Source organism: Helicoverpa zea, chromosome 24, assembly GCF_022581195.2.
Source record: "Helicoverpa zea isolate HzStark_Cry1AcR chromosome 24, ilHelZeax1.1, whole genome shotgun sequence".
Taxonomy (NCBI): domain Eukaryota; kingdom Metazoa; phylum Arthropoda; class Insecta; order Lepidoptera; family Noctuidae; genus Helicoverpa; species Helicoverpa zea.
Genome location: NC_061475.1, coordinates 1684350 through 1707779, shown reverse-complemented (window position 1 = coordinate 1707779; position 23430 = coordinate 1684350). Strand labels below are relative to the sequence as shown.

Sequence of the window (23430 nt, the reverse complement as noted above, 5' to 3'; positions counted from 1 at the left end):
AGCGGTTTATATTTTGTAGTGCTGTGCTAAAAATAACAGGCAAGTATCGTAATCTGTTCTTATACAGTTATAATATAAAATAATACGTTTTGATTTTCTTTTTAAGAATTGGAAAATAATGGACTATAAGACTTAATTATAACGTTTATGAAATATAAAAATAAAACTATGACCAAACCGCATTTTTATACTTAGATTAAAAATGGTAACCCCAAATGGCGTTATGGGCCGCCATTTTGTGACGCTAAAACAGTCGTCCGTTGTCGTTTCGTGCGCATAGACCACGTTTTTCAAGTGTTTTCGATCTGTTTTTATTTGATTACCCGGCTTTTGTTAGACCGAGATATCAGGATTGATTCTGTTATTGATAATAATATAATTATACATGTAGGCGAAGATGATGATGAAGACACCACCTCCTCAAGCAAATCGGAGTCTGATTAATATTCTGTTCGCACATTCAATTCAATGTACTTGTAACAAAGAATAAATAAAACAATTTTATTATATGAATATTACCTTTTTTTGGTTTCCACTTAAATAACTAAAATATAAAACAAATGATTCCGCCAATTTAAAACGAAAATAATCTTAAAATAATGCGGCGGTTCATTTTGAAGGAACGGTAACGAACTCAGTGTTATGTTGTGCCCATCACTAGTCGTGACTAACTGATAGGTGTCAGGAACGCATTCTCTGAACGGCCGAAGTATAGTTTCTTCAATTCTTTAATCGCAACTTAAAATTACAAATCAGTCTTCACATTATTTTTGGACAGCTTTCTGAAGACCGCCATGGCCTTCAGGACATCCTCGGAAAATTCCTTGGGCAGTTCAAACGCCAGGAAATGCCCTCCATCCTCCAGGACTGTTACTCCTTGAAGGTTGGGAAACTTGAGCTTGAGGATGCAAGGAGGCTGGTATGCCAACTCGTACTTCGCTTGGATCACCCAAACTGGTACTGGTGTTGGAATCCTGAGGAAAAATAAATGATTAGGCACGTACAGTCAACTTCAGGTCAGTGGTAACAGTTTTATAGGAAAATCGTACTTATTACTATTGAGTTAAGGTGCATGACAGTTACCACTGATGTGCAAATGTTCTTCTCAGCAAATACATATAGGAAGTGGTGAATGGTGGGCGTTTTGGGGGCTGTCTTTCATAAACTGACGGTCAAAAAGTGCTGTTTGGCAGCCAGGTTTGAATGAACGATATTTGATTTTGTTTATGTTTTCTCTAAGGCGCAAGTTCACCGACAGGATTGAACCGTCTTTTTTAAAACAACTGTTTGCTTTGAAAATTGAACTTGAAAAATCATAATAAGCTGCAGTTGTCTTATAGCCAATAAGTAGTACCAACATTACAAAGATTGTTACAAAACTAACATTGTGTTAGCATCTGTCATATATGCTTTGCTTGTGCAGTGTTGTATCAATGTGTAGTAAATTTTATGGGACCGATTAATGGCAATTTAATCACATGGCCTAAATAAGATAAAATAATGATAAACAATAATAAATTCAAATAGCTCCCTATCTGGGCGGGCAGCAGCTTCAATGACATTAAAATTCTGTCTTACATAATTTAAGATACGTTTTAAATGCTAGCTTGCCTCTGTTTGATTAAATAGGCCGCATGCTGCTGCGGCTACTAGTGAAACCGTGTTGGATCGAAGCGGCAGCAGCACGTCCAGACGCCCTCAGATATCGACCGTTTCGAAAACGATCCCTAACCTCTTTAAATGTTTTTAAATACTTACTCGTCAAGCTTCAGCCCAAAAATTTTAGAGTTAAAACTCTCAGCGTACAGCCTCATCGAGGTGGTGATGGAACTTGGAGCCCAGTACATCATCAAGTTATCTATAAGCTGATCCTTTGTGAAGCGGAATGTTAGGGCTCCATCGACCTTCAAGCGGTGCTCGTTCCTCGTCCAAGTGGAGAACTTCTCCAAAATGTATGCCAGGAGACCAGCTGGGGAATCCGTGAGTGCAACACCTGGAAATTACGAACATTTAAGACTTTAGTAACAACGTTTTTTCTATTTGTATTGGACAAATGTCTTATAAAATGGATAATCGAAACACCCTCCTCAACGTTGGCAACTGGAAGTATGGCTGGCAGTATTGCTACATTGGCCAAATAAAGTTTTAATCAGTCGCTTCTACCCATGCATTATTAAACATAGGTTCACACTCTGACTCAAAGCTTCGAAAGATTAATCCTTAAACTCAACAATATATTATAGATATGGTGATAAACTACTGTAAGGCACATCGGCAGCAATGAGGGGAGCATCATAATTAAGTCTATACTCAAACTTACCAACTGTGTCAGGCTTGGAGGCTTGGATATGCATGTAGCCCATTTCTTCAACCAGAGTAGCATATCTCTGACCCATTGGATACATGCGGTCGGTTAGGTGAGGTTCCACAATGAGTGAAGGGTAGAAAGATCCGATGATCTCTATCAATGTGGCCTTAGTAGACAGAACAGCACCCATGTTGGTATGGTAGCCCAGGACTTCCTGTAAGCAAAATGAGTGTTAATAGATTCCTGTAGGCTGCACTTATCGATTTTTTGTGTTTTGTTTTAAAGGGAAATCTGAAAGTTTGATTTAAACTGCAGTTCAGAAGAAACTTACCTTAGGGAAGAAGGTAGCCAAGGAGGTGCCGATCAGACTGCCCCAGTCGCCACCTTGCACGTAGAACTGCTTGAAGCCGAGGCGATGCATCAGGTTCCTCATCACGACGGCAATGTGGGGGGCACTGAGTCCTGGACGGACAGCTCCCTGCAAAAGGAAAAACAGTTTTATTTTCATCATTGGAGTATACAGTTATTTGCAGCCTTTTTATCGTCCCACTGCTGGGCACAGGCCTCCTCTCACACGGAGAAGGCACCACGCTTGCTCAATGCCGGTTTGGTGATTTCAAACTATAGTCCAGGTTTCCTCGAGATGATTTCCTTCACCTTTTTATCAGCCATTGGTGTCTAAGATATACTTAGAAAGTACTAAGAACTTAGAAAAATTGCCTTGATGCTTGCCTGACCTGGAATCCAACCCATACACTGAGACTTTTTTTTAGTTATGTTTAATAGTTTGTATTGTTTGTACTTACCTATATTATATTAAAATTAAGTTATACTTAAGTTACTGCTATTTCATTGGTTGTGTCCCGTAATTAAGCATGTTAATACGTAAATGTTTTAAGGATACCTCCTTAATTCGGAAGGGACGTTAAATTATACTTTCGACTATCATTAAATTTGTACACCTGGCAGTGATTAAGCGCAATTAGAAGCCAGAAAGTTTGACAACAAGTCTTACCATGGAATAAGTTGTTACCCGGTTTAAAGAGGTCAGTTAGGCAATCCATTTTATACAATGGTATTCAGGTGTCGATTAAAACTAGGTACATACCTATATCGTAAATATCAATTTACGATGAATTTTTTTTGACTTCTAGGTACAGTAAAATATATTATTACGTCATATTGACCAACGATAACAAAGTAAATACCTAACATTTTTTCATACGGACTTTGGCAGATATTTTTTTGTCATCAAACCGTGACAAGGCATAATATTGGCACGAGATAAATATTTTCCGAGTATCCTACAATTATGTCAAGTCATGATGACTGCTACATAGTTAGGTAACTTAAATTGTGCATACCTTGAACTATTTCTTTATGTAAGTGGATGCTTGCACCCATTTATAAGTACGAAGATAAACAAAATCTATACTAATATTATAAAGCTGAAGAGTTTGTTTGTTTGAACGCGAGAAGCTAGTATTATAATAAACTAGCTTCTGCCAGCGGTTTCACCCGCATCCCATGGGAACCTCTGCACGAACCCGGATAAAAAGCCTGTAGTAGCCTGTAGCCTTCCTCGATAAATGGGCTATCTATCACCGAAAGAATTGTTCAAATCGGACCAGTAGTTCCTGAGATTAGCGCGTTCAAACAAACAAACAAACTCTTCAGCTTTATAATATTAGTATAGATTCACGTATCTCCTGAACTGTGTTTATGTATGTATTTTTTTATTATTTTTTATTCTTTGTATTAATATTATTTATTTGCGTGCTTAGAATGTTGGAATTAAACCTTGTAAGACCAATATTTGCTGAAATAACATGAGGCAGTAAAATATTAACGATTTTTTCAAATCATTATGACCAAAAAAAGTAGTAATCATTGGATGCACGCATTTACTGTATCTGTTATGAAATAATAAGATACTTAGGTTGATTAAAATCAGTAATTAAGATTAGGTAGAAAATTATGTACAAGTAAATAGTGTCATATCTTCCACGAGCGACGAAGTTATATTAAAAAATCTTACTCGTATTTTGATAACAGATTTAGGAAATTCGTACAATTGCTAACGTCTACAAATGCCACATATGTATACATAGGTACATAAGGAGACAAGCCAACTGCGCAGGACATAGTATAGTGCACAAGCATTTGCGCAGACACAGGTGCACTCATTATTCCTTCACTCTCATAGTCCGATGGGACGACAATTCGACACCACCGGAGAGAAATCAGAGAGATGTCGATGTTTTATGATTCTAACAAAGTACTAAGAAGAAACTTACATCTGAGAATCCATAGCCAGGCAGACTTGGGACGATGACTTCGATGGCGAAGTCTCTATCCTTGCTGACCGCAGTGATGAGGGGAATGGCTTCGTAGAACTCCCTGACGGAACCTGGCCATCCGTGGAGAAGAAGGAGAGGAACCACTTCGACTCCTGCTGGCACCTGTGGAGAATTTGGTCTTTTCTGAGAAGATCATATATATATTATAAATGCGAAATTCCGTTTGCTTCACTTTCACTCAAAAACGACTTAACCGATCTTCATGAAACTTTGTACACATATGTGATCAAGATCGAGTGGTTCGGTCAATTACAGCCTTAACCAGTTGCATGTTTTATGATTAGCGACATACAACCAGTTAAAGGCCAGTGTACATCAAAAAAAAAATTGAAGCGAAAAAAAAGTATGTATGAAACTTCGACTAACCTTAGGTGTAACCCTAATGAAATGTATATCAAGGCCTTGAATGTTAGTTTTGAACTGCGGAAACTGGTTGAAGAACTTCTCCCGTTCCTTGAACTGGTACTCATTGGCCCAGTACTTCAGCCAGGAGTCTAACTGGCCACTGTTGAAACCGTACTCGAAGGCCACGCCCTCTAGTGGTGGGGTGAAAGACCGTGATCTTTTGAGACGGTCTTTCAAGTCTCTGATGGCCTGAAATCAGAATGTAGAAATCGTTGGTTTAAGACATGGTATGGAAAAAATCATTCATTGAAAGTCGTGTCTAAGCAAAACGAAAGACTGAGAGTACCTATGTATAACTTAGGCTCAATAAAAATATTTCATGTATAGTGAAAATTCTTGCAGTTTTTTGTGTAGTTTAATGTCAGAAGCTTTTCTATGTTTTCCACTTTTGCATTGAACTTCCCAAAACCAAAATGTTCAAACGAAAAACCTGAACTCGATAAACAAAATCATTACTTATTAACATGATATTTTTTTTTGGAAAGGTTCTAGATAACAATTAAATATTTTATAAGAAGTTAGTATTTTATATGTAAATTGTTGTAGTAAAGAACTTTGTGTCCGTGAGAATTCAGTTTTAAAAGTTGATTGGTTGGGCCGAAACCTGACATTGTTCTATTTTCAATAGTATTTTGGTTGCCCATTTGTCTGGTACTTACAACGTCATCAAAAGCAACTTTGAAGGGTCTGATGCTGGTGTCTTGTTTGGCTTTTAAGCTCTCCGGTCCCCACCACTCGTTGAGGTCAATGTCGGGTAAGGGAGGGGGTCCCTGGAGGAATACGAAGTATATGGGAACTAGGATCACCGCCAAAATTGGCGCTATGAAAAGAAGTCGCGCCATCTGAGGATAAAAAAAAAATGGAAATAAAGTAATATTTTATATGAAGCAAATAACATAGATCGGCATTTTTTTAATTGATTACAAATATATAAACTAGCTGATCCCGCGAACTTTTCGCTTGAACCTTCCCTGGACGTCTAGAAACATTTTAAAACCAAAATTCAGCTAAAACGGTCCAGCCATTCTCGAGTTTTAGTCAGACTAACGGACAGCAATTAATTTTTATATATAAGATTATGGAATCAAGAGTCTGTTTGTTTGGGCTCGTAAATCAGTATGAAGATGAATGTGATATGATGACGCACATTACAAAGATCAGGTATTTAGCCGGTATCAGACTCTCTCGAATATTTTTTTACCCTAATCAATATATAAATATAATAAATAACACTGGTCAACAAATTATTATTATTTTTTGGTGCAAAGGTGAAATATTACAATTTTTATTTATTAATAATACAATTTCTTGTAGAATATTTGATTTGTAATCAATAAAAAAACGCGTTTTTGGTACTTTAGGAGGGGTATATCTCTAAATCCCTACGTGCTAGTGCAACTTTATGTTCTGGACTTCGATTACCTATCAAATAATCTATAAGAAATGAAATAATTCACCTTTGCACCAAAAATGCTGTTGACCAGTGTAATTTAACCACGAACTAACCCAAACCTCAAACCAAAAGTCTTCTCAAAAGCGAGACTGTTATTAAAACTGATACGATTTTGTTCATAAAAACATAGAGGGAGTCGAACATAGACACGAAATCTCTCCCGCAAACAAATCTGGTCCTGTCTCCCACATTTCCCATAAATAGATATATTTATGCTTATATTTGCCATATAAATAGATACATCTATTGCGTAGGTATCCCATCTATTGATATTTTAGATGTTTACATGTAGGTATACTTAAAGGAAAAAGGTATACTTTATCTTTAAAAAAAAAGTATTTTGTAACAACTGAAAACGATCTTTCCTGTTTGGTTCTTCCTTTTTTTTATATTAAATCTTCAAAAGAGGTGTTATTTATCAAATTGTAGTAATTCATATCATTTTTAATCAATTGCAATAACACGATGATTCTATCTTCTTATCAATGATAAACAGTGAATCATTATATAATGATAACCTAACCTCTAACCACCGGATTGCATGCAAGGCCACGGATGGTTCCGCCCGCTGCTCCGCCCGCGTCAAGTTCGGTTATATCGCGTTTCCAAGAGAACTCTTCAAAAGTCCGGGATAAAAACTATCCTATGTTCTTTCTCAAGGTCAACTCTATCGCTGTAGCAAATGGTATTAAAATGAGTGGTTTAGACGTGAAAGCCTAACAGACAGACAGAGTTACTTTCGCATTTATAATATTAGTAGGGATCCTAACAGTTTTAAACTCCGTCAAGTAGTCTTCAGCTTGCACAAGGAACGAATTCCCTTACTATATTATGTTGTGTTGATGTACCTATAAGTTATATTTTAATTCGTTCAACTGTAGATTATGAACATAAAAACAACATGGCTGAATGCTTCAACAAAAACTAGACAGACAGTGCAAAAAAATCTTGGTTATGCGTCAATGTACGCGCCGAACAGTGGGTGCAAATGTAACTTTGTCTCTCTAAAGTCTACAGTTTGAAACTTCGCGATAACGCAGTGTTTTAAAGTTTTATGTGAAGCAAGAAAACAGTAAAATAAAATTAAGTTTTCTTTCTTTCAAAAGATGATCTTTTAATTTTTGTATGTAATGGATAAAGTCAAAAACCGCATGATCGATTTTAACATTCTTTCACTGCTGGAAAGCTATACTCTATCCGAGTAACATAGGCTAGGTATATAAGGTGCTTTAATATTACCTGCCAGGACTTGAATGGAGGGTAGTATTGCGTTTATAGATTACAATAGTAAAGATAAATAATTGATTATTTATCATATTTTTTTTTCATACAAAAAAAATACGTATAAAATTGACTTAATTTATTAGTATAAAACCATCCAGTAGAGTTGCGCGTTGCCACTCTTGCAGAACAGATAGAAAGAGATAGCAGTTGTTTTCATTGACGAAGCAACACTACGCGCGTAATTAGTGAACCACGTTATGCAGAGTAGAGCCAATGTTAATTTAACTTGTTTACTGTCTCAAATTGAATTGACTGTTCCGAGAAACGAAATTTCTTTACTATTGTAATCTATAAACGCAATACTACCCTCCATTCAAGTCCTGGCAGGTAATATTAAAGCACCTTATATGTTATCCCGGTACAGGCAGTTGTTCCCACGGGACACGGGTGAAAATGCGGATGGAAGCTAGTACAAATTATATATGAACATGTGTATCTGTTACTGTATGTATCAATACATACAAACTGTAAGACCATATTTTATTTAAAAAAGAGTAACCATGGAGTTTCTTGCCCGTTCTTCTCCATAGGAAGCTTCTTTTGGAATGGGCAACTAGAATCAAACTTAGCTATATTTTTGACGTTCATAAGTGCTTGTAAAGGCCTAAATGAATTAATGATTTGACTTTGACTTTGACTATGTATTAGGTATTTTTCGAATTAAAATCCTTTATAACCTTGACCTCTTTTTCGCAATTATATCCACATAAGTATTATAAGCAGTTGACAACAATACTTAACACCTGAAATTGCTATCAGTGCTTGGAAATGTAATATGTACCTAAATAATTAAAAGATAAGCTAATCATGATATCTACCTGTATGTTTTGTTACATATTGGCATTTTTCAGAACTCTCCAGAGTTTGTTTTTATCCTATAATTGAATTATGTCACTTTTGCCGAGCATTTTCCAACTATGTTGGGGTCGGCTTCCAGGCTAACTGGATGCAATTGAGTACCAGTGTTGTACATGGACCCGGGCAACCAAATACCACTTCAGTTATCAAGTGGTGAGAGGTAGTCATATCATATGTTGTTTGTTTTTTACTATTCAATATAGGTTAATTGAATGTTATTTGAACTATGTAATTGGCAGCTGTACCCGCTATACAAACTTCATTAAAAAGACAATGGCTCAAATATTCAATTAAAATACTTTCAATGTTTCTAGCACAATACTAGTTATAAAGCAAATAAAATAATGCTCAAAGGACCAAGTTTCGAGTGCCGTAGCAACGCGGTTTCGCTACGCGCTCTGTGTATCAATGAAATAATATGGCCAATTGACCATGAACCTGAGAGTCAGTCTATTAGGAGGCCCATTCTATATTGCATATTATGCCGATGACATAACAACGAAAACACACATACATACCAGTATAAATAGCAGATGTTAAAAATAAATGGATGTTTTGATCTCGTTTTCTGGTTTAAAATCGGAATAACATAACTAGTTGTTTCAAGCGGTTACACCCGCGTTCCGGGAAAACTTTTCCCCGTACCAAGATAAAACAGCCTATAATCAGCGCAGAAAGTGTAGCTTCCTAACAGTGAAAGAACTATTCAAATCGCTTTAGTAGATCCGGAGCTTATTCGATTCTAACAAACCATCCAATATTTGCTATTTATACAACATGTAACGTAATTAACGCACACCCTCAAACACCCCAATTAGAATATTATGTTATAATCATAATACATACACTGAATTTTTAATTTAACATGTATATGCATTGTTATTTACTATATTAGTTATACCAATTCTTGGAGAACTTTTTGGTTATAGGTACTACTACGCACGCAAATATCGCGCCGCGCGCCGCTCGACTCGACACAACATAAAGAAACTACGGAAAAAGCCGACAATACACGAAGTCTTATTACTTTGAGTTACGGTCTATTTGAATTTGTTTTGACTGTACAGGGTTAATATGACAATAATTTCCGTAGTTTTAATTATTTTTGGGATAAAAAATTACCTATATTAAAAATGACATAAATCGATTCAGTAAACGATTCTGAATAAACTAATTTCAGGATGTGCGTTAATTAAGTTACATGTTATATATTAGCATAGACATTAAAATCCTGTTTTTTTTTAATAGAAACTGACTAAGTATCACCAAACGCTGTTGTCTGTGTCGTTTCAAAACAAAAAGTAGCCAAATATACCTTAAAATCTCCCAGAAATAGCGCTGTTAGAGTCTCAGAGAAACATTTTTAAGGATCTATACAATTCCTTCTGATTACAAAATTAGCAAAGTTGCCTGACCCTATGTTAAAATTATATTTTAATCTATATATAAACCGAATTATAGTACTCACATTTCTAAAAAAAGAACTGCCTTATAAAACACAAATAAATAAATATAAGTCACAACTAAACACAACTGCTGCGGTCCGCAGTATATATTTAACTGGTCTCTCGATGCGTTCGCCGGTAACTTATCATTGCGTTATCTCAACAAAAGCTGATAACTGCAGTTCAGGTATTAAGTTAATTATAGCTGAATTTACAGATAATGAAAAAATACTAGTGGTTTATAAGAAAAAATCTGGGTGCGAAACTTTCTTGCGATGTTATACAATTTTCGGCGTTTTTTATTGCATTTCAGATTTGTTCGAAAACTTATTGATGGGAATGTCACTTATTTATTTAGCCATTTACCTTATTTATTTATGTACATAGTACATAAATACATGACAAAAGAAAACAGAACCAATAACATAAAGTAGTACAAAGGCATCCTATATTATATTTATCGTAAACATTCCGCTCTCAATTTTTTGAGACTGGTTATGTTATGACTTGCAAGTATTTAATCCAATATCGAAGAAATAACCTATTTATTATTTCTATATTTACATTAATTTTAAAAATTAAAAATAAACTTCTATATACAACTTAAAACTAATACATAGCATCAAAAAATTGCTCCTCATCGCTGTCACCGGGTAATGTACCCAGTAGGCTGGCAGCATTGCCACGTTGGATGGCAATGCTCAACCTCTGTGCGAAATAAAAGCCAGCCTTTGGGTCACGGGAAGTGTCAACAAGGCGCTTAGAAATTTCCTTCGCAAGCGCGTGAGCACTCGGACCCCACGGCCCGAGAGTTTCGACCAAAACGGCTCAAACATGTAATTCCCGATAAGGCTACTATATTTGCGCCGTTTGAGGTCCTCTGCTTGTGAAGCGGCGGAGCCGACACAACACGCAGTTCTAGGAAGATGGGATGGCGCAAGAGTGTCGACGCAGGTCGCGTCCCACACTAAAGTCCTACCCATCTTCCACGGAAATAGCGACATGCCGTCTGGTCTCTTGCCATCGTCGCGTGCCAAACCAAAGGTACAAAGGTACATTCTTATCTCTAAGGAAATCTCTTCCGTAGTGGGAGAGTTAGAATTCAGAGGTGTAGACTGTCTGTGTAAACGAAGAACAAAAATAATATGAAAGATATTTTCCTCTTTCTATATTTATTTTCCTATTCCCAATTTTAATTAGGGTCGGCTCAATATGTTTTTGGCTTACATTCCTCCCTGTCACTCGTCATACTGACACTCACTCACTTCTTATTCATGTCATCTTTTAGGCAATCCGTCTATCTTTTCTTAGGTCTTCCTCTCCCTCTTCATCCATCTACATTCATACTTAGCAAACACTTTGCATGCGTGCCATCCCTCCTCATTACATGCCCATACCATGACAACCTCTTGCTTCTCAAATTTTCCGTAACTGGTGCTACTTTCAGACTTCCTGTAATGTAATCGTTCCTCAGTTTATACATTCTTGTCACACCCCACTCAACATCTCATTTCTGCAGCATAGCTCATCTCTTTTTTTCAGTGCCCAACAAATAAATGTTCTTATTATTTTGCTGTTCATAATTCATCATTACTGGAGACTGGAAGCCGACCCCAACATAGTTTGGGAAAAAGGCTCGGAGGATGATGATAATTCATCATTACATCGTCGGCCTTTGTTATTGTCTTCACTGGAGGGCAAAAGCCTCTTCTATAAAGAAAAAATACCGTTATCGATTCGATTCGATTTCAGACTAGGAAGTCCAGGTTTCCTCAAGAGGTTTTCCTTCACCTTTTCTCAACCATTGGTTTCCAACATATGTACCTATGAGTATTTACGAACTATAGAGTCCCGGATTGTTTTAAGGCGAGCGTGGGGGACTTATTGGTTTATGCTAACTATGGGATGGGATAAAACTACTAGAGCTATTGTGATGGATATAAATGGATATAAATGGATTAGGAATGGGGAATCTATGAGGAATTTTGCATTTGCAAATGACAATATTTACCATACACATACATTATTGCATAATTAAGCTATTTTTATTCCCACAACAAGTCGAAACTTGTTCGGATTTGACAGTTATTACTAATGATTTTAAACTGCTGTATCATCGTTGATTTCCTCATGTCACTGTCTTATTACTACAGATTTCATAATACCACATGATTCTTTAGCAATTGTATTGCCGTATTTGTAGGTACATACCTAATAATTTTTGTTTTTATGTTAAGTATTTCAATTTAATTTTTTCTCAATAGTTTTAAGTTTAAGTTTTTTAAGTTTTAAGATTTTTTTCGGCGGAGGGTAGGCCTGGTGTTCTGTAATATAGGATCTTACATCAGACAAAAGTGTCTATGTTTAATTCAACTTGTAGGTAACTATAAAATTCTTGTATTTCATCTTCCTGCCCTGTTCCCAAGTCATTTGGGGTCGGCGCAACATGTCTTTTTCTTCCATTCCTCTCTATCAGACGTCATACTTACATCCACTCCCTTCTGCTTCATGTATTTGATGATGATAAATAAATAATAATTGATTGTATTTGTTTTAGTGAACAGAATATTTTAATAATAGGGAAAGTATACTGTCCCTCTCATCCGGCCGGTCAGTGTGAGCCATGCCGGGTGCTAGGTCTCCCAGCCTCTGGCTTGCCTTCATTGGCCGTCCAGAGTGGAGTCGCGCTAGGGTTAGTAGCCCTGCTTGGAGGGTGGATGCCTCGTGGTAAGTGGCGAGTGGGCCAGAGATGCTGGACCCACAGGGGGCACGTGATCTTAGTTTAAAGTCCAGCGAGGCAGCTTCACCCTTCAGCCGCTCATGTCCGTGTATTGCTATTAAGTGACTGATTCCGGGGGGCCCAGTAAGTGAGCTGGCGAGTCTCCACCTGCAATTTTTATGTGTGTTTACATTGTTATCGGCAGGTGCCAAAGTTCCTCTATTCCCAGTACAGTAGCATCCTATCACAACAGCTCAAGTAGTTTTATTCTATAGTTAGCAATAGTTTAGCACAGAACCGGGGTTGTCCTTGAGTAGGTTACGTAGTAGTAGTACGTTTCCATAGTGTATGGTACAGGGATAATCGTCAGTCTTATATCACCATTTCATTTAAGTTGTCTCAAAAAGGCTTCAGCGTGTTGGCTCCGGCCCCACGTTCGCCTCCCAAAAGTCCGGGACTCTATAGTCCCGTGGTCTGGTGGTGTCAGGCAGTTGAATAGATTTCCCCAATTCATTGGTACTGATTGTATCTATGTATTCTTTTTAATAAATTATTGATATATGATGATGATTGATGATATCTGCACTAATGTAATAAAGAGGAACTATTTGCGACGTTTAGAAGTTAGAATATCCCCGAGTAACATAGGCTATACAAGGTGTTGATTTGCATTTGTGCCATACATCAGGAGGAGGACATAAAATACGGGAAATAGCTAATATACACTGCTTTTTTTGTCATTGTAATGTCGTAGTATTTCAGAAGTAATCCAATTTTATGAATGAAATGAATAATCGTTGCGTATGCTATGTGTTTGCGTTTGTGTGAGGGCGCAGCATGGTTTTAATCCAGTAACACACGCGCCAAGTTTAAATACGGCTAGATGACATTGACGGAATTCCGAAAATAAAAAATAAAATTAAAAATTAAACCAATTTTTTTGTTGATTTGGGTCGAGAATCATTAGCATAATTACGTCCTTGAATATGGCACGGATGCAAATCAACAGCTTGTATTTTGTCTGGGTAAGTACAAGGAGAATTTTGGCGGATGAAATCTCAGGGAAATAGCTAGTAGGTAACTAATGATTCGTGACATAGTTACTCTTGTCCGAAATATATTTTCTATTAATGAGTGTAATCATGTAGCTTTCATATATTTATTTATTACAGGTAGGTACTTATTTCCAATAGTGGCTTACCCGTGTTTTGTAGGAACTCCTTTGCGTAGGTATCCGAATAAAAGGTAGCCCATATAGCTTTCCTCTACATATAGGCTATCTAATACTGAAAGAGTTTTTCAAATTGGACCATTGATCTTCAGTTTTATTAATACAGATTGAATAGGATTTTCACAACTATAGAAAATAAAACAACATATTAAAAAAAAATACTATAAAAAACATTTAATAACAACCAAATCACAGTTCAGTCTTCTTGTTCTTTTGATGCCATTCTTTGAATACTTTGACTGCCTTGAACACATCGGCTGTGAGGACTTCAGGTAGCTCGAAGGCTAGGAAATGCCCTCCATCATCCAAGACTGTGTTGCCTAGCAGGTTGAGGAACTTAGTCTTCAGGATGCTTGGAGGCTGGTAGAAGAGCTCGTCTCTAGCTTGGAGCGCCCATGTTGGTACTGGTGTTGTTAACCTGTGAAAGAGGTCATAGTTAATACTGTTTCTGATAAGAGTAAATAAAATAAAATATGTATTTAAAACTATTCGATGTTCCTAAGTACATTTTAGTCCAAATCTTATTTGGTTAGCAACAATATTTTTTATTCGTCACACTTGTGATGGCATCCATCTTCCTATTCCTGCTTTTCCTCAAAACTTTCTAAAAAATATATGTATTCATAATTTTTTCGCATCAAGTTATTACCTGACCACAATAGCGGGTTTACAGTAAGTCAAATTATGAAGTACAAAAACATACATGATTATAGCTTTCTACAGACACTATCATTTATTTTTACGTATGTTTATTTGTACTGAAGTTGTGTCTTTTATTATGAAAAACGGGGTTTGCTGTATTTTTTTTTCATCGCAACTTGTCCTTAACTGTGATTGTAAGTCATTTCATCTAATTTCAAATTTTACCATATTTTTATTGCTGTTGGCCACTGTCGATGGACCCAAATAAACAGATAAATATTTTCTCCATAAATAACATTTTAAAAAGTTCGTCACACTTACTGGTCCAATTGAAGTTCTCTCATCTTATCGGAAAAGTTCTCAGCATAGAACCTCATGGATGTTGTGATGGAGTTAGTAGACCAGTAGATCATGAGGTTGTCGATGAGCTGGTCTTTCGTGAACCTGGCACTAAGACCACCGTCTGGTTTGTACTTGTACTCCTTCTTGGTCCAGGTGGAGAACTTCTCCAGAATGTACGCGAGAAGACCGGCAGGGGAGTCGTTGAGAGGAACACCTGGGAATAAAGATCCGATGGTTAGATGGATTTTTCTTGAAATAAATGTTGAAACCTTTCAGTCTCTTTCGTCTGTTTGTCACGCCTAAAGTCACCGATGACATAGGCAAACGTAAGTTTACTTAAATCATATTTAGGTACTGAACATTTTTCGTTCAAAGTTAGGTTAAATATGTAGGAAAAACGGTGCAATAGGCCCTAAATTGTATGGCTACGGAAACATGTTTTGACCCGGCCTCGAAATAGTCTTTTTATGTACCTAGGTATGAAAAGGAGTTTTTTCTGAAAATATATATTCTAATTAAAAAAAAAAAAAAAAACAGTAAAAATTGACAGAACTTGAAAGCGGCCACTTACCAACGGTATCAGGTTTAGTAGCCTGAATGTGCATGTAACCAAACTCTTCCATGATGTAAGCGAACATCTTGGACAGTGGGTACATCCTATCTGCGAGACGGTCTTCGATCACCAGTGAGGGGAAGAAGGCACCGAGCAAGGTCTTCAGCGTTCCACAAGAGTTCTACACAAAATAAGTCACATTAAGAAAAAGATCTTGAAGAAAGCTCATCATTATTCCGATATTATGATTCAAAAACATATTTCATAAACAGATAAATAACGACAAATAACTTTTGCATCAAGAACAAGGTTTTCTTCTCATCCGAGAATGATGATTATGATGACTCCTATTTGAAATATATTATTTGGTTCATCTGTTTGGGCTGAAGATCAGACACACACAAGCATCAATCGTCCTCTAATGTTGAAGAGTTGACCACTAAAAGGCCAATACTGTAAATACTCTACTCAAGTCTTTATTAGCAGACCTTACAGCGCTTTCATTTACCAACCTGAGTGAACAACATATTGGAGTGAGATCCCAGAATGTCTTCAGGGAACAAGGTGGACATGGTAGCTATGATACCAGCGCCCCAATCACCTCCTTGCACGTAGAACTTCTGGTGGCCGAGCCGGTTCATCAGATTCCTGAAGATCACAGCCACTTGGGGCATACCCAAGCCGGGTCTTGCTGCACCCTATACAGAAAAAACAGAAATACAGAAAAATTTAGTACAAATATTAATTTCAACATCTTAGTCTGCCCGTGACCATGGATATCGTAAAGGACACGTTGGAATTCCAATAAAAGTAGTACTTATTTACCGCGACAAAATTCTTAAAGTAGTTTATTTCAATAGAGAACAATTTTTTTTATAATTTGTGTAATGTAGGTATATCTAAGATTAGGATGCATTTTTGTAATTGTAACTGTATGCACTTTGCAATAAATATATTGCGTTAAGTAAGAATGGTAGATATGATCATTTCCACAAAGCATAAGAAATCAAAAATCCATTATTAAGAAGCCGTTGAAACCATACTTCACAGTAGCTTGATCCTTTCTAAAAGTAGCACCATACATCCCAATGAAGGGGGCAACTTACCTCTGAAAAACCGTAGCCAGGTATACTGGGCATGATCAGCTCGAAGACGAAGTTGTATCCAGGGGTCTGACGGGTGAGCATAGGGATTGCTTCGTAGAACTCTCGCACAGACCCTGGCCACCCGTGTACCATGAGGAGAGGGATTACTTCCACGTCTTTGGGGACCTGAGGATGTATAATGCAATTTATTTTCAATTGGAATAAGACCATTACATTACCATTTACAGATCATTATCAACTTTTATTGCCATTTCTTATATTCGGCTAGATATAATGAAAGAGCTTTCCTAAAAATTACAATCAGTTTCAAAAAAACTTTTAAGTTAAACGGTTTTATCTTATGTGCACTGAAAACTAGAAAATAAAAAATAGTTACTTACCTGTCAACCTACGTAGGTGGTCCCGGTCATATTAGACTAAAATAAAAACGTGGGGCCCATTAACTATTGCTGTAGTACTCTCTTCTAAAGGTATAATAGGTGTGGATTGCATCGACTTACTATAATTGTAACTGGAGATTTTGACAATCAATAATTAATAATAGAAAATACACATACCTTTCATTAAAAAAACGTAAACTACCCAATTAAAAAAAAACAAAACTATGATCAGAAATCAGAATAAAAGGACCCCCCTTTTATTCTGATTTGATCATGTCTCCCAACTGCCCATCTCTCCCCTACCTCCCCTATAGATAGACAGATTTTGACAAATCTGTCAAAATCTCGACTTTGATTTAGTTCAACTTGTCAACACGCTCGATAGTGAAGCGCTAGTGTAGTTTGACAATGTCAATCACGAAACTTTAAGGTAGAATTCCGTGGGTCGCGATTGTCGCAGCCGCGCGCGACAAAAGTCAACCTATGAAAATGTATGGCACCGCTGCCGAGGGCTGCGACAGTCGCGCGCGGACGACGAATTTCGTGAGCCGCTCGCGGCCGTACACTTCTCAACATGGTCTAGCGCTTAATAACATCTATAGAATTTTAGTAAAACCAGAATTAAATTTTTGACAATGCCGCGAGCAGCTTACGAAATTCGTCGGCCGCGCGCGACTGTCACGGGCCTCGACAACGGTGCCATACATTTTCAAAGGTTGACTATTGTCGCGTCCACGGAATTCTACCTTTAGATCGAAGTCGAAGTGAGAGTGATGTCGAAGTGAGTTGTGATATTTTATAGAATCGACATGCTGTAGACTTAATAGTTGTGCTATTACTTGGTGAGGAATCAAGGGTTATTCTATTCATATTCAATTTTATTGGACTAATAAGACTGAGTTGATGTCTATAGTCACTGTAGGATGAACATATTTTATTGTGACAAGTTTTAGTCTTCTTAAGAATTGTGGTCCTTAGGTACTGGTCTTATTTTACGGGAATAATTAATGACAATCACTTAAAAGGAAGGATGAGGAAAAACCATCAAAATATAATATTTTGTTTTCAATTTATCTCAATATCTGATCTAATAATGCGTTGATAAGATCTGATTGAAAAAAAATATCATGATGACTTAGTTTCCGTAATTGTTGTGTAATGGTGCCTAGTTCAAATGAACCTACTTTGTAGATTTTTTTTTCTTAAAGAATAAGTAAATATTAAAATAAACTAAGACTTTGCTTTCCACCCTTTTTATCACCAGGGTGCGTCTTATAAACTGTGATAGTTAGACGAAATTTTCATACATAATGTTGCACTCACTTGCTGGGGCTTAACCCTGATAAAATGAATATCCAAGCCTTGAATCTTAGTCTTGTAGTGAGGGAACTTGTTAAGGAAAGCTTCACGTTCGCTGAAGTTGTACTTTTCAGCCCAGTAGTTCAACCAGGAGTCGAGTTGAGCCGTATTGAACCCATACTCAAAGCCTACTCCCTCTAGAGGTGGCGTGAATTTACGGTGGTTCTTCAAACGATGTCTTAAGTCTTTTATCATCTGAAACAAAGTGCATATTTACCACGTTTTAGGTCGACCTGTGTGTAACTGTGTAGTGGAATCTAAGGTAACTTTAACTACCTATCTTCCAATGATCGCAGTGTCATGAAAATTAGCAACTGTACCTATGTAGTTCCGATGACAATACATGTACCCTATTATATACCATATGTACCATACTATTTACCATATTATTAACCGTATTATACACCATATTGTATCGTCAAACGGATCTGATGATGGAACTGAACATATGAAATGGAACTTCATGATGTAACATCATGAAATGGAACATTGTACATGTATCGACTTGGTACAAAGGTCTCACTGAACTTCGAGCTCTGATAGATACCAAAATTTACACTCATGATGATGAACACTGATAACAAATTACATTTTCAGCATGACGCAGCTTTTTGAAATGTTAGAAACACATTTTGCACCATATATTTTAATACGAGAGATAATATCAGAATCATGTTTAGCAAAATTCTAGGCGTGCCATGCAATACACGTGTAAACAAACGTACAAAATACTGATATTGAAAGTTTTTTCCTAATGAGCCCAATATTTACTGAGATTAGCACATTTTAACTAATAAATGAGCTTTAAATTATTAGTGTACATTCTGTTATCCAAAACTATTAACGGCCGTTTCCAAAACTCTAACTATATTTTGGTTTTGCTTACTAGGCATAAGAATTTGACATTATAGTATAGGGTTACTGTCTAAATTATAAATCTCTAGTTAAGGAAATGAATAGATAGAATATGGGGAACAAGCCCTTAGGTCATCTATGATTAATGTGTGGGTAATAAAAGTTTTTAAATATCCTTACCTCCTCATCAAATTTGACCTTAAACGGTCTGATGCTCTGGTCTTGTTTGGTTCCTTTCAGCTCCTTTGGTCCCCACCACTCGTCACTATCGAAGCGGGGTAGGGTTTGAGGTTTGGAGCACTTGAAGGCAAACCATGCTCCCACGCCTAGCGCGGCAACGAGCACCGCTTTTACAAGAAAACCCATCGTGGTCTGAAAATGGAAAAATAAATTATCTTTTTGCGTGCAGTTCAGTACCAGTGTTTTACAAGAAGCGACTGCCTATCTGACCTCCTCAACCCAGTTACCCGGACAAATACCTTGGTAAAACTTGCTGCTTTTGGAAACTTATAAGCTAAACTATATGTATCTAATCTAAGGTACATCGCTCGAGAAGTATCTTTGACTACAAGATCTTGTGATTCACCTTTCTTCTAATTTTATATCTCCTCAAAATATACTTTTTCCTTACAGTATCAAATTGTGAGCCTGACACCTTATTTCTTTTTTGTCTCTATACTTAGTCTAGTTTAACCGCGCTATCTAAAAGAACAACTGAATTAATTCTCTAGATTAAGATCAGCTGGGTATACCGTAACCCGCGTATTTAACTGAGATGTAATGGCGTGCATCGAGACGTGACCGCGCTCCCAATTTACAGTCAGCTACAGAATCTATTGTAGTTACACCCATCGACTATTAGTTAGATACACGGAGGAATGAAAGATGAACGGAGATGCCATAAGGCAGGTGGGTCAGGCAACTTCTTCTAGGTCAAATATTACATACCTACGGTGGCGTGACAGAACGAAACAAAAATGTAATGTTGTCTCGACAGGGAGCTCAATTCTGCTACTTTATTAATGTGTCAATTGGATATCAATTGAATCTCAATAGCGTTTTTAACCTTACTGGGAATTCTGCTACTAAATAGGACCAAACGTTTTCTAATGACATTCCATTGGTTTACCATGGGTCTATTTATAGGGTGATCTACAATCGTATTGCAGTAAACCATTTGAAGACAATATGACTCATTTATTGAATCACAGAAAAGGATAAAAACAACAGAAGTTCCCACGGGAGGCAGGTAAAATCGCTGTTAGAAGCTAGTCTTAAATAATGAGGGAACTATGTTTCCGTGCCAATAACCAGCCTCGCTCTGCAGTTAACGCAAATGATCCGAGAAGAAACATAAACTATCATGCTGGTTAGCAACTCGCTACAAAACAGCATTTAAGACCAGTTTGTGAGATAATTAGTAGTAGGTAGTTAATTACACTATAGCAAAGCAAATGTCACGCAATTTTTCACAAAGGATAATAAGATTACAGAAAATATTGTAGCTTAGATAAGAAATACAAATCACCAATTTTCAATGAGAATGGACACTCGGACATGTCGCCTATAATTACCTTGACGAATGGGCTATCTAACACTGAAAGAATTTTTCAAATCGGGCTACTAATTCCTAAGATTGGCACGTTCAAACAAACACCTATCTTTATAAATTTATAATATTAGCACACATTACAAAACTGTGATTTAGTCGTCGTTCCAAAGTCTTGTAAACAAGCTAGGTAGGTACCTATTCTATTCAAGTCTGATATATAGAAACAAGTCTAAAGATCAAGGTTGAAGTACCTAATATTTGTACACACACATTGTTAGAATCTGCTGTGTGAATCAACTAATCTTATACTGACTTTATTCCATCTAGATTTGGGTCAACAACTAATCCAAACGGTGCCGAACACCTGTATTTACATTGAGCGACTGCCTATCAGACCTTTACCGTCTTACCACAAAAACTTTTAAACGTCAGTTTATGCCTTGTCTAAATAAATGACAAATTATGACGTTGGCATATGGTTCATTTTGCAGCCACAATTTTATTAGACAAGTGTAAAACAGGGTTTAAAGTTTTTGTAGTAAGGCCATTAGAATCTAGTTACCAGGTAAGTAAAACTAGTTGTTGGATTATCTGGCTTTTAAGTAGACACAATTATTATGTTACATAACATTTAAAATGTGAATTTTAGTTCTGCGTTAAGGGGTTCAGTCACTGCGTTAAAGCGGATTGTGACAAATGGGAGACTTCTGATGTTGAAGATACACTTAACAAGTAAAAATAAAATAGTGACCAGTTTGTCTGGACACAAACACAATCATTGAAACTATTTTTAGACATACCGAACTACTTCCCGCTAGATAATATTGTGGGACCTCTCGGGGCCCGTCTGGTTAGCGCACGTAGGTCTACGCGCTCCTCAAAGAGTCTTAATCAAAATCAAAATTGGGCCCCTTGGGGGTGACGCTCGCCGGGGCTGCGGGATTGTTCGAAAGAGTTACCGCGGCCCTGGTACTTGAAGGGTTTAAGAAGGAACATGGTGGGTTTTAGTCAGTAAGAGTCTGACACTCTCTCACACTGAACCCACAGCGGGATCATTTGAAGATTTCCCATACAAAAATGGAAGCTCTCGGAGTACCTACTCGATATTGCCGAATAGCATAACCATTGAATACTAAGGCATATTATATGATTCATACATTTCGGAAGACGCAGTGTGGGCAGGTCTCCCACTTGATACTTTACCTTTTCCGGGGTTTTTGTGACAATATCATTTAAAGTAAGCCGGGTATCTATGGAGTTTCTTGCCTACTCTTCTCTATGAGACTCACTTTTTGAAACCGTACAACTAGGTATCTGACTTTTCATAAGTCTGTAAAGGCCGTTTTCAAACACAAGATTTTTTACTTAATCCGATAAGAGTTTCATAACAGTTGATATAATTTGATAACTACAGTCATAAATACATGTAATGATAATTATCTTTAGAAGTAAATAGTAGAGATACTTAAATATTGTCTTGTTTGTAAGATGTAAACCTCTAGAATAACTACTAGGTGCGGTTAACATAATTATTATTCAACTCTTTAAGATAATAGACGTAAAGTGAACTTTAGACTTTGTTCTCTACGATACCTGCGCAGAGATTTTTGTTCTGTATTTGGAAGCGCTAAAGTAGCATAAAAAGGTAAGTTGTATAAGTAGGCAAAATGATCATCATCTCCCGAGCCTTTTCCCAACTACGTTGGAGTCGGCTTATTGTTTTTTGTTCTGAGTTTTTTTTACGAAAGTTGTTAACTACCTATATTTGCCTATCTGTCGGCTCTTGTCAGAACAACTAAGCCGATTGTTATGAAACTCTCTGAGAAAATAGATGGGTGGACTTTTGAGTGCACGCTTGACAACTACTTAAAAAACCTTGAACTTGACTTCTGTTAGTCTACCGGTGGAAATGATACGAACAAAAAAACACCGTTATAAAGTAAAAGTAAGTATAAGTATGAATTACGGTAAATCTTAGACCACTGCATTATAACTTTGGAGGTAAATCTCCTCTGTCGTTCACTTACGTAAATATACATAACATAGGTAGCTGTATGAATAGAAGAGGTACCTGTAGATGACATTATTATCAAATCATGACTAGTAAATTATGAATTATGCATTGACAACGCGGTCGAAACTACACAACACTAGATCAACACAGAAATAAGTAGACAAAAACTGTATCAATGTATTTGCAACCTTAATTAATGCAGTTTTAGAGTGTTAAATAAATATTTTAGTACTTACAAGTAGCTGTATAAAAGATGTGCGGCTCAAACACGATGAAAGTGAGCTCTGGGCACTAATAACTAATGTTATGTTTATCAGCCGTGAGCCGGCAACACGATACCGGTTTGTATTGCCAGACTTAGAAACGTATTTTCTACTATTTTGTGTATGGTAGTTTTTCTTTAACGTAGGTCGAAAAATTGTTGCTTGAGTGGTCCATTTCAAATGTTAATTATATTTAAATTCTGTAGTTAAAGGATGGTGCTTATTAAGAAAAAAAAAAACGATTGGTTTTACAACATCCCTTTTCTAAGTGGCCGTTTTTATATGAAGTAGATTCTAAACA

General features: G+C 36.8%; 2 protein-coding genes across 2 annotated transcripts; both read right to left on the bottom strand.

Annotated features, from left to right (window-relative positions):
• Positions 1 to 714: 714 nt before the first annotated feature.
• Positions 715 to 10269, bottom strand: LOC124642333 (juvenile hormone epoxide hydrolase-like). Its single transcript, XM_047180720.1, has 8 exons — positions 10137 to 10269; positions 5733 to 5915; positions 5035 to 5262; positions 4606 to 4770; positions 2640 to 2786; positions 2321 to 2522; positions 1759 to 1993; positions 715 to 974 (listed from the first exon to the last, which is right to left on the bottom strand). Exons 2-8 carry the CDS (start codon positions 5913 to 5915, stop codon positions 746 to 748), a joined length of 1389 nt encoding a protein of 462 aa, XP_047036676.1. The 5' UTR covers positions 10137 to 10269; the 3' UTR covers positions 715 to 745.
• A 3942-nt stretch (positions 10270 to 14211) lies between these two features.
• On the bottom strand, positions 14212 to 23213 carry LOC124642336 (juvenile hormone epoxide hydrolase-like). Its single transcript, XM_047180723.1, has 8 exons — positions 23103 to 23213; positions 19481 to 19672; positions 18410 to 18640; positions 16707 to 16871; positions 16113 to 16298; positions 15619 to 15781; positions 15027 to 15261; positions 14212 to 14481 (listed from the first exon to the last, which is right to left on the bottom strand). Exons 2-8 carry the CDS (start codon positions 19664 to 19666, stop codon positions 14253 to 14255), a joined length of 1395 nt encoding a protein of 464 aa, XP_047036679.1. The 5' UTR covers positions 19667 to 19672; positions 23103 to 23213; the 3' UTR covers positions 14212 to 14252.
• Positions 23214 to 23430: the final 217 nt, after the last annotated feature.

Excerpts from the sequence above, each read along its gene's own strand:
- LOC124642336 (XM_047180723.1), bottom strand. The coding sequence starts at position 19,666 with ATGGGTTTTCTTGTAAAAGCGGTGCTCGTTGCCGCGCTAGGCGTGGGA. Across the intron at positions 16,872-18,409 it reads TCAGGGTTAAGCCCCAGCAA|GTCCCCAAAGACGTGGAAGT; the intron begins GTGAGTGCAACA and ends ATACATCCTCAG. Across the intron at positions 15,262-15,618 it reads TACTAAACCTGATACCGTTG|GTGTTCCTCTCAACGACTCC; the intron begins GTAAGTGGCCGC and ends CTTTATTCCCAG.
- LOC124642333 (XM_047180720.1), bottom strand. The coding sequence starts at position 5,915 with ATGGCGCGACTTCTTTTCATAGCGCCAATTTTGGCGGTGATCCTAGTT. Across the intron at positions 4,771-5,034 it reads TCATTAGGGTTACACCTAAG|GTGCCAGCAGGAGTCGAAGT; the intron begins GTTAGTCGAAGT and ends AATTCTCCACAG. Across the intron at positions 1,994-2,320 it reads CTCCAAGCCTGACACAGTTG|GTGTTGCACTCACGGATTCC; the intron begins GTAAGTTTGAGT and ends CGTAATTTCCAG.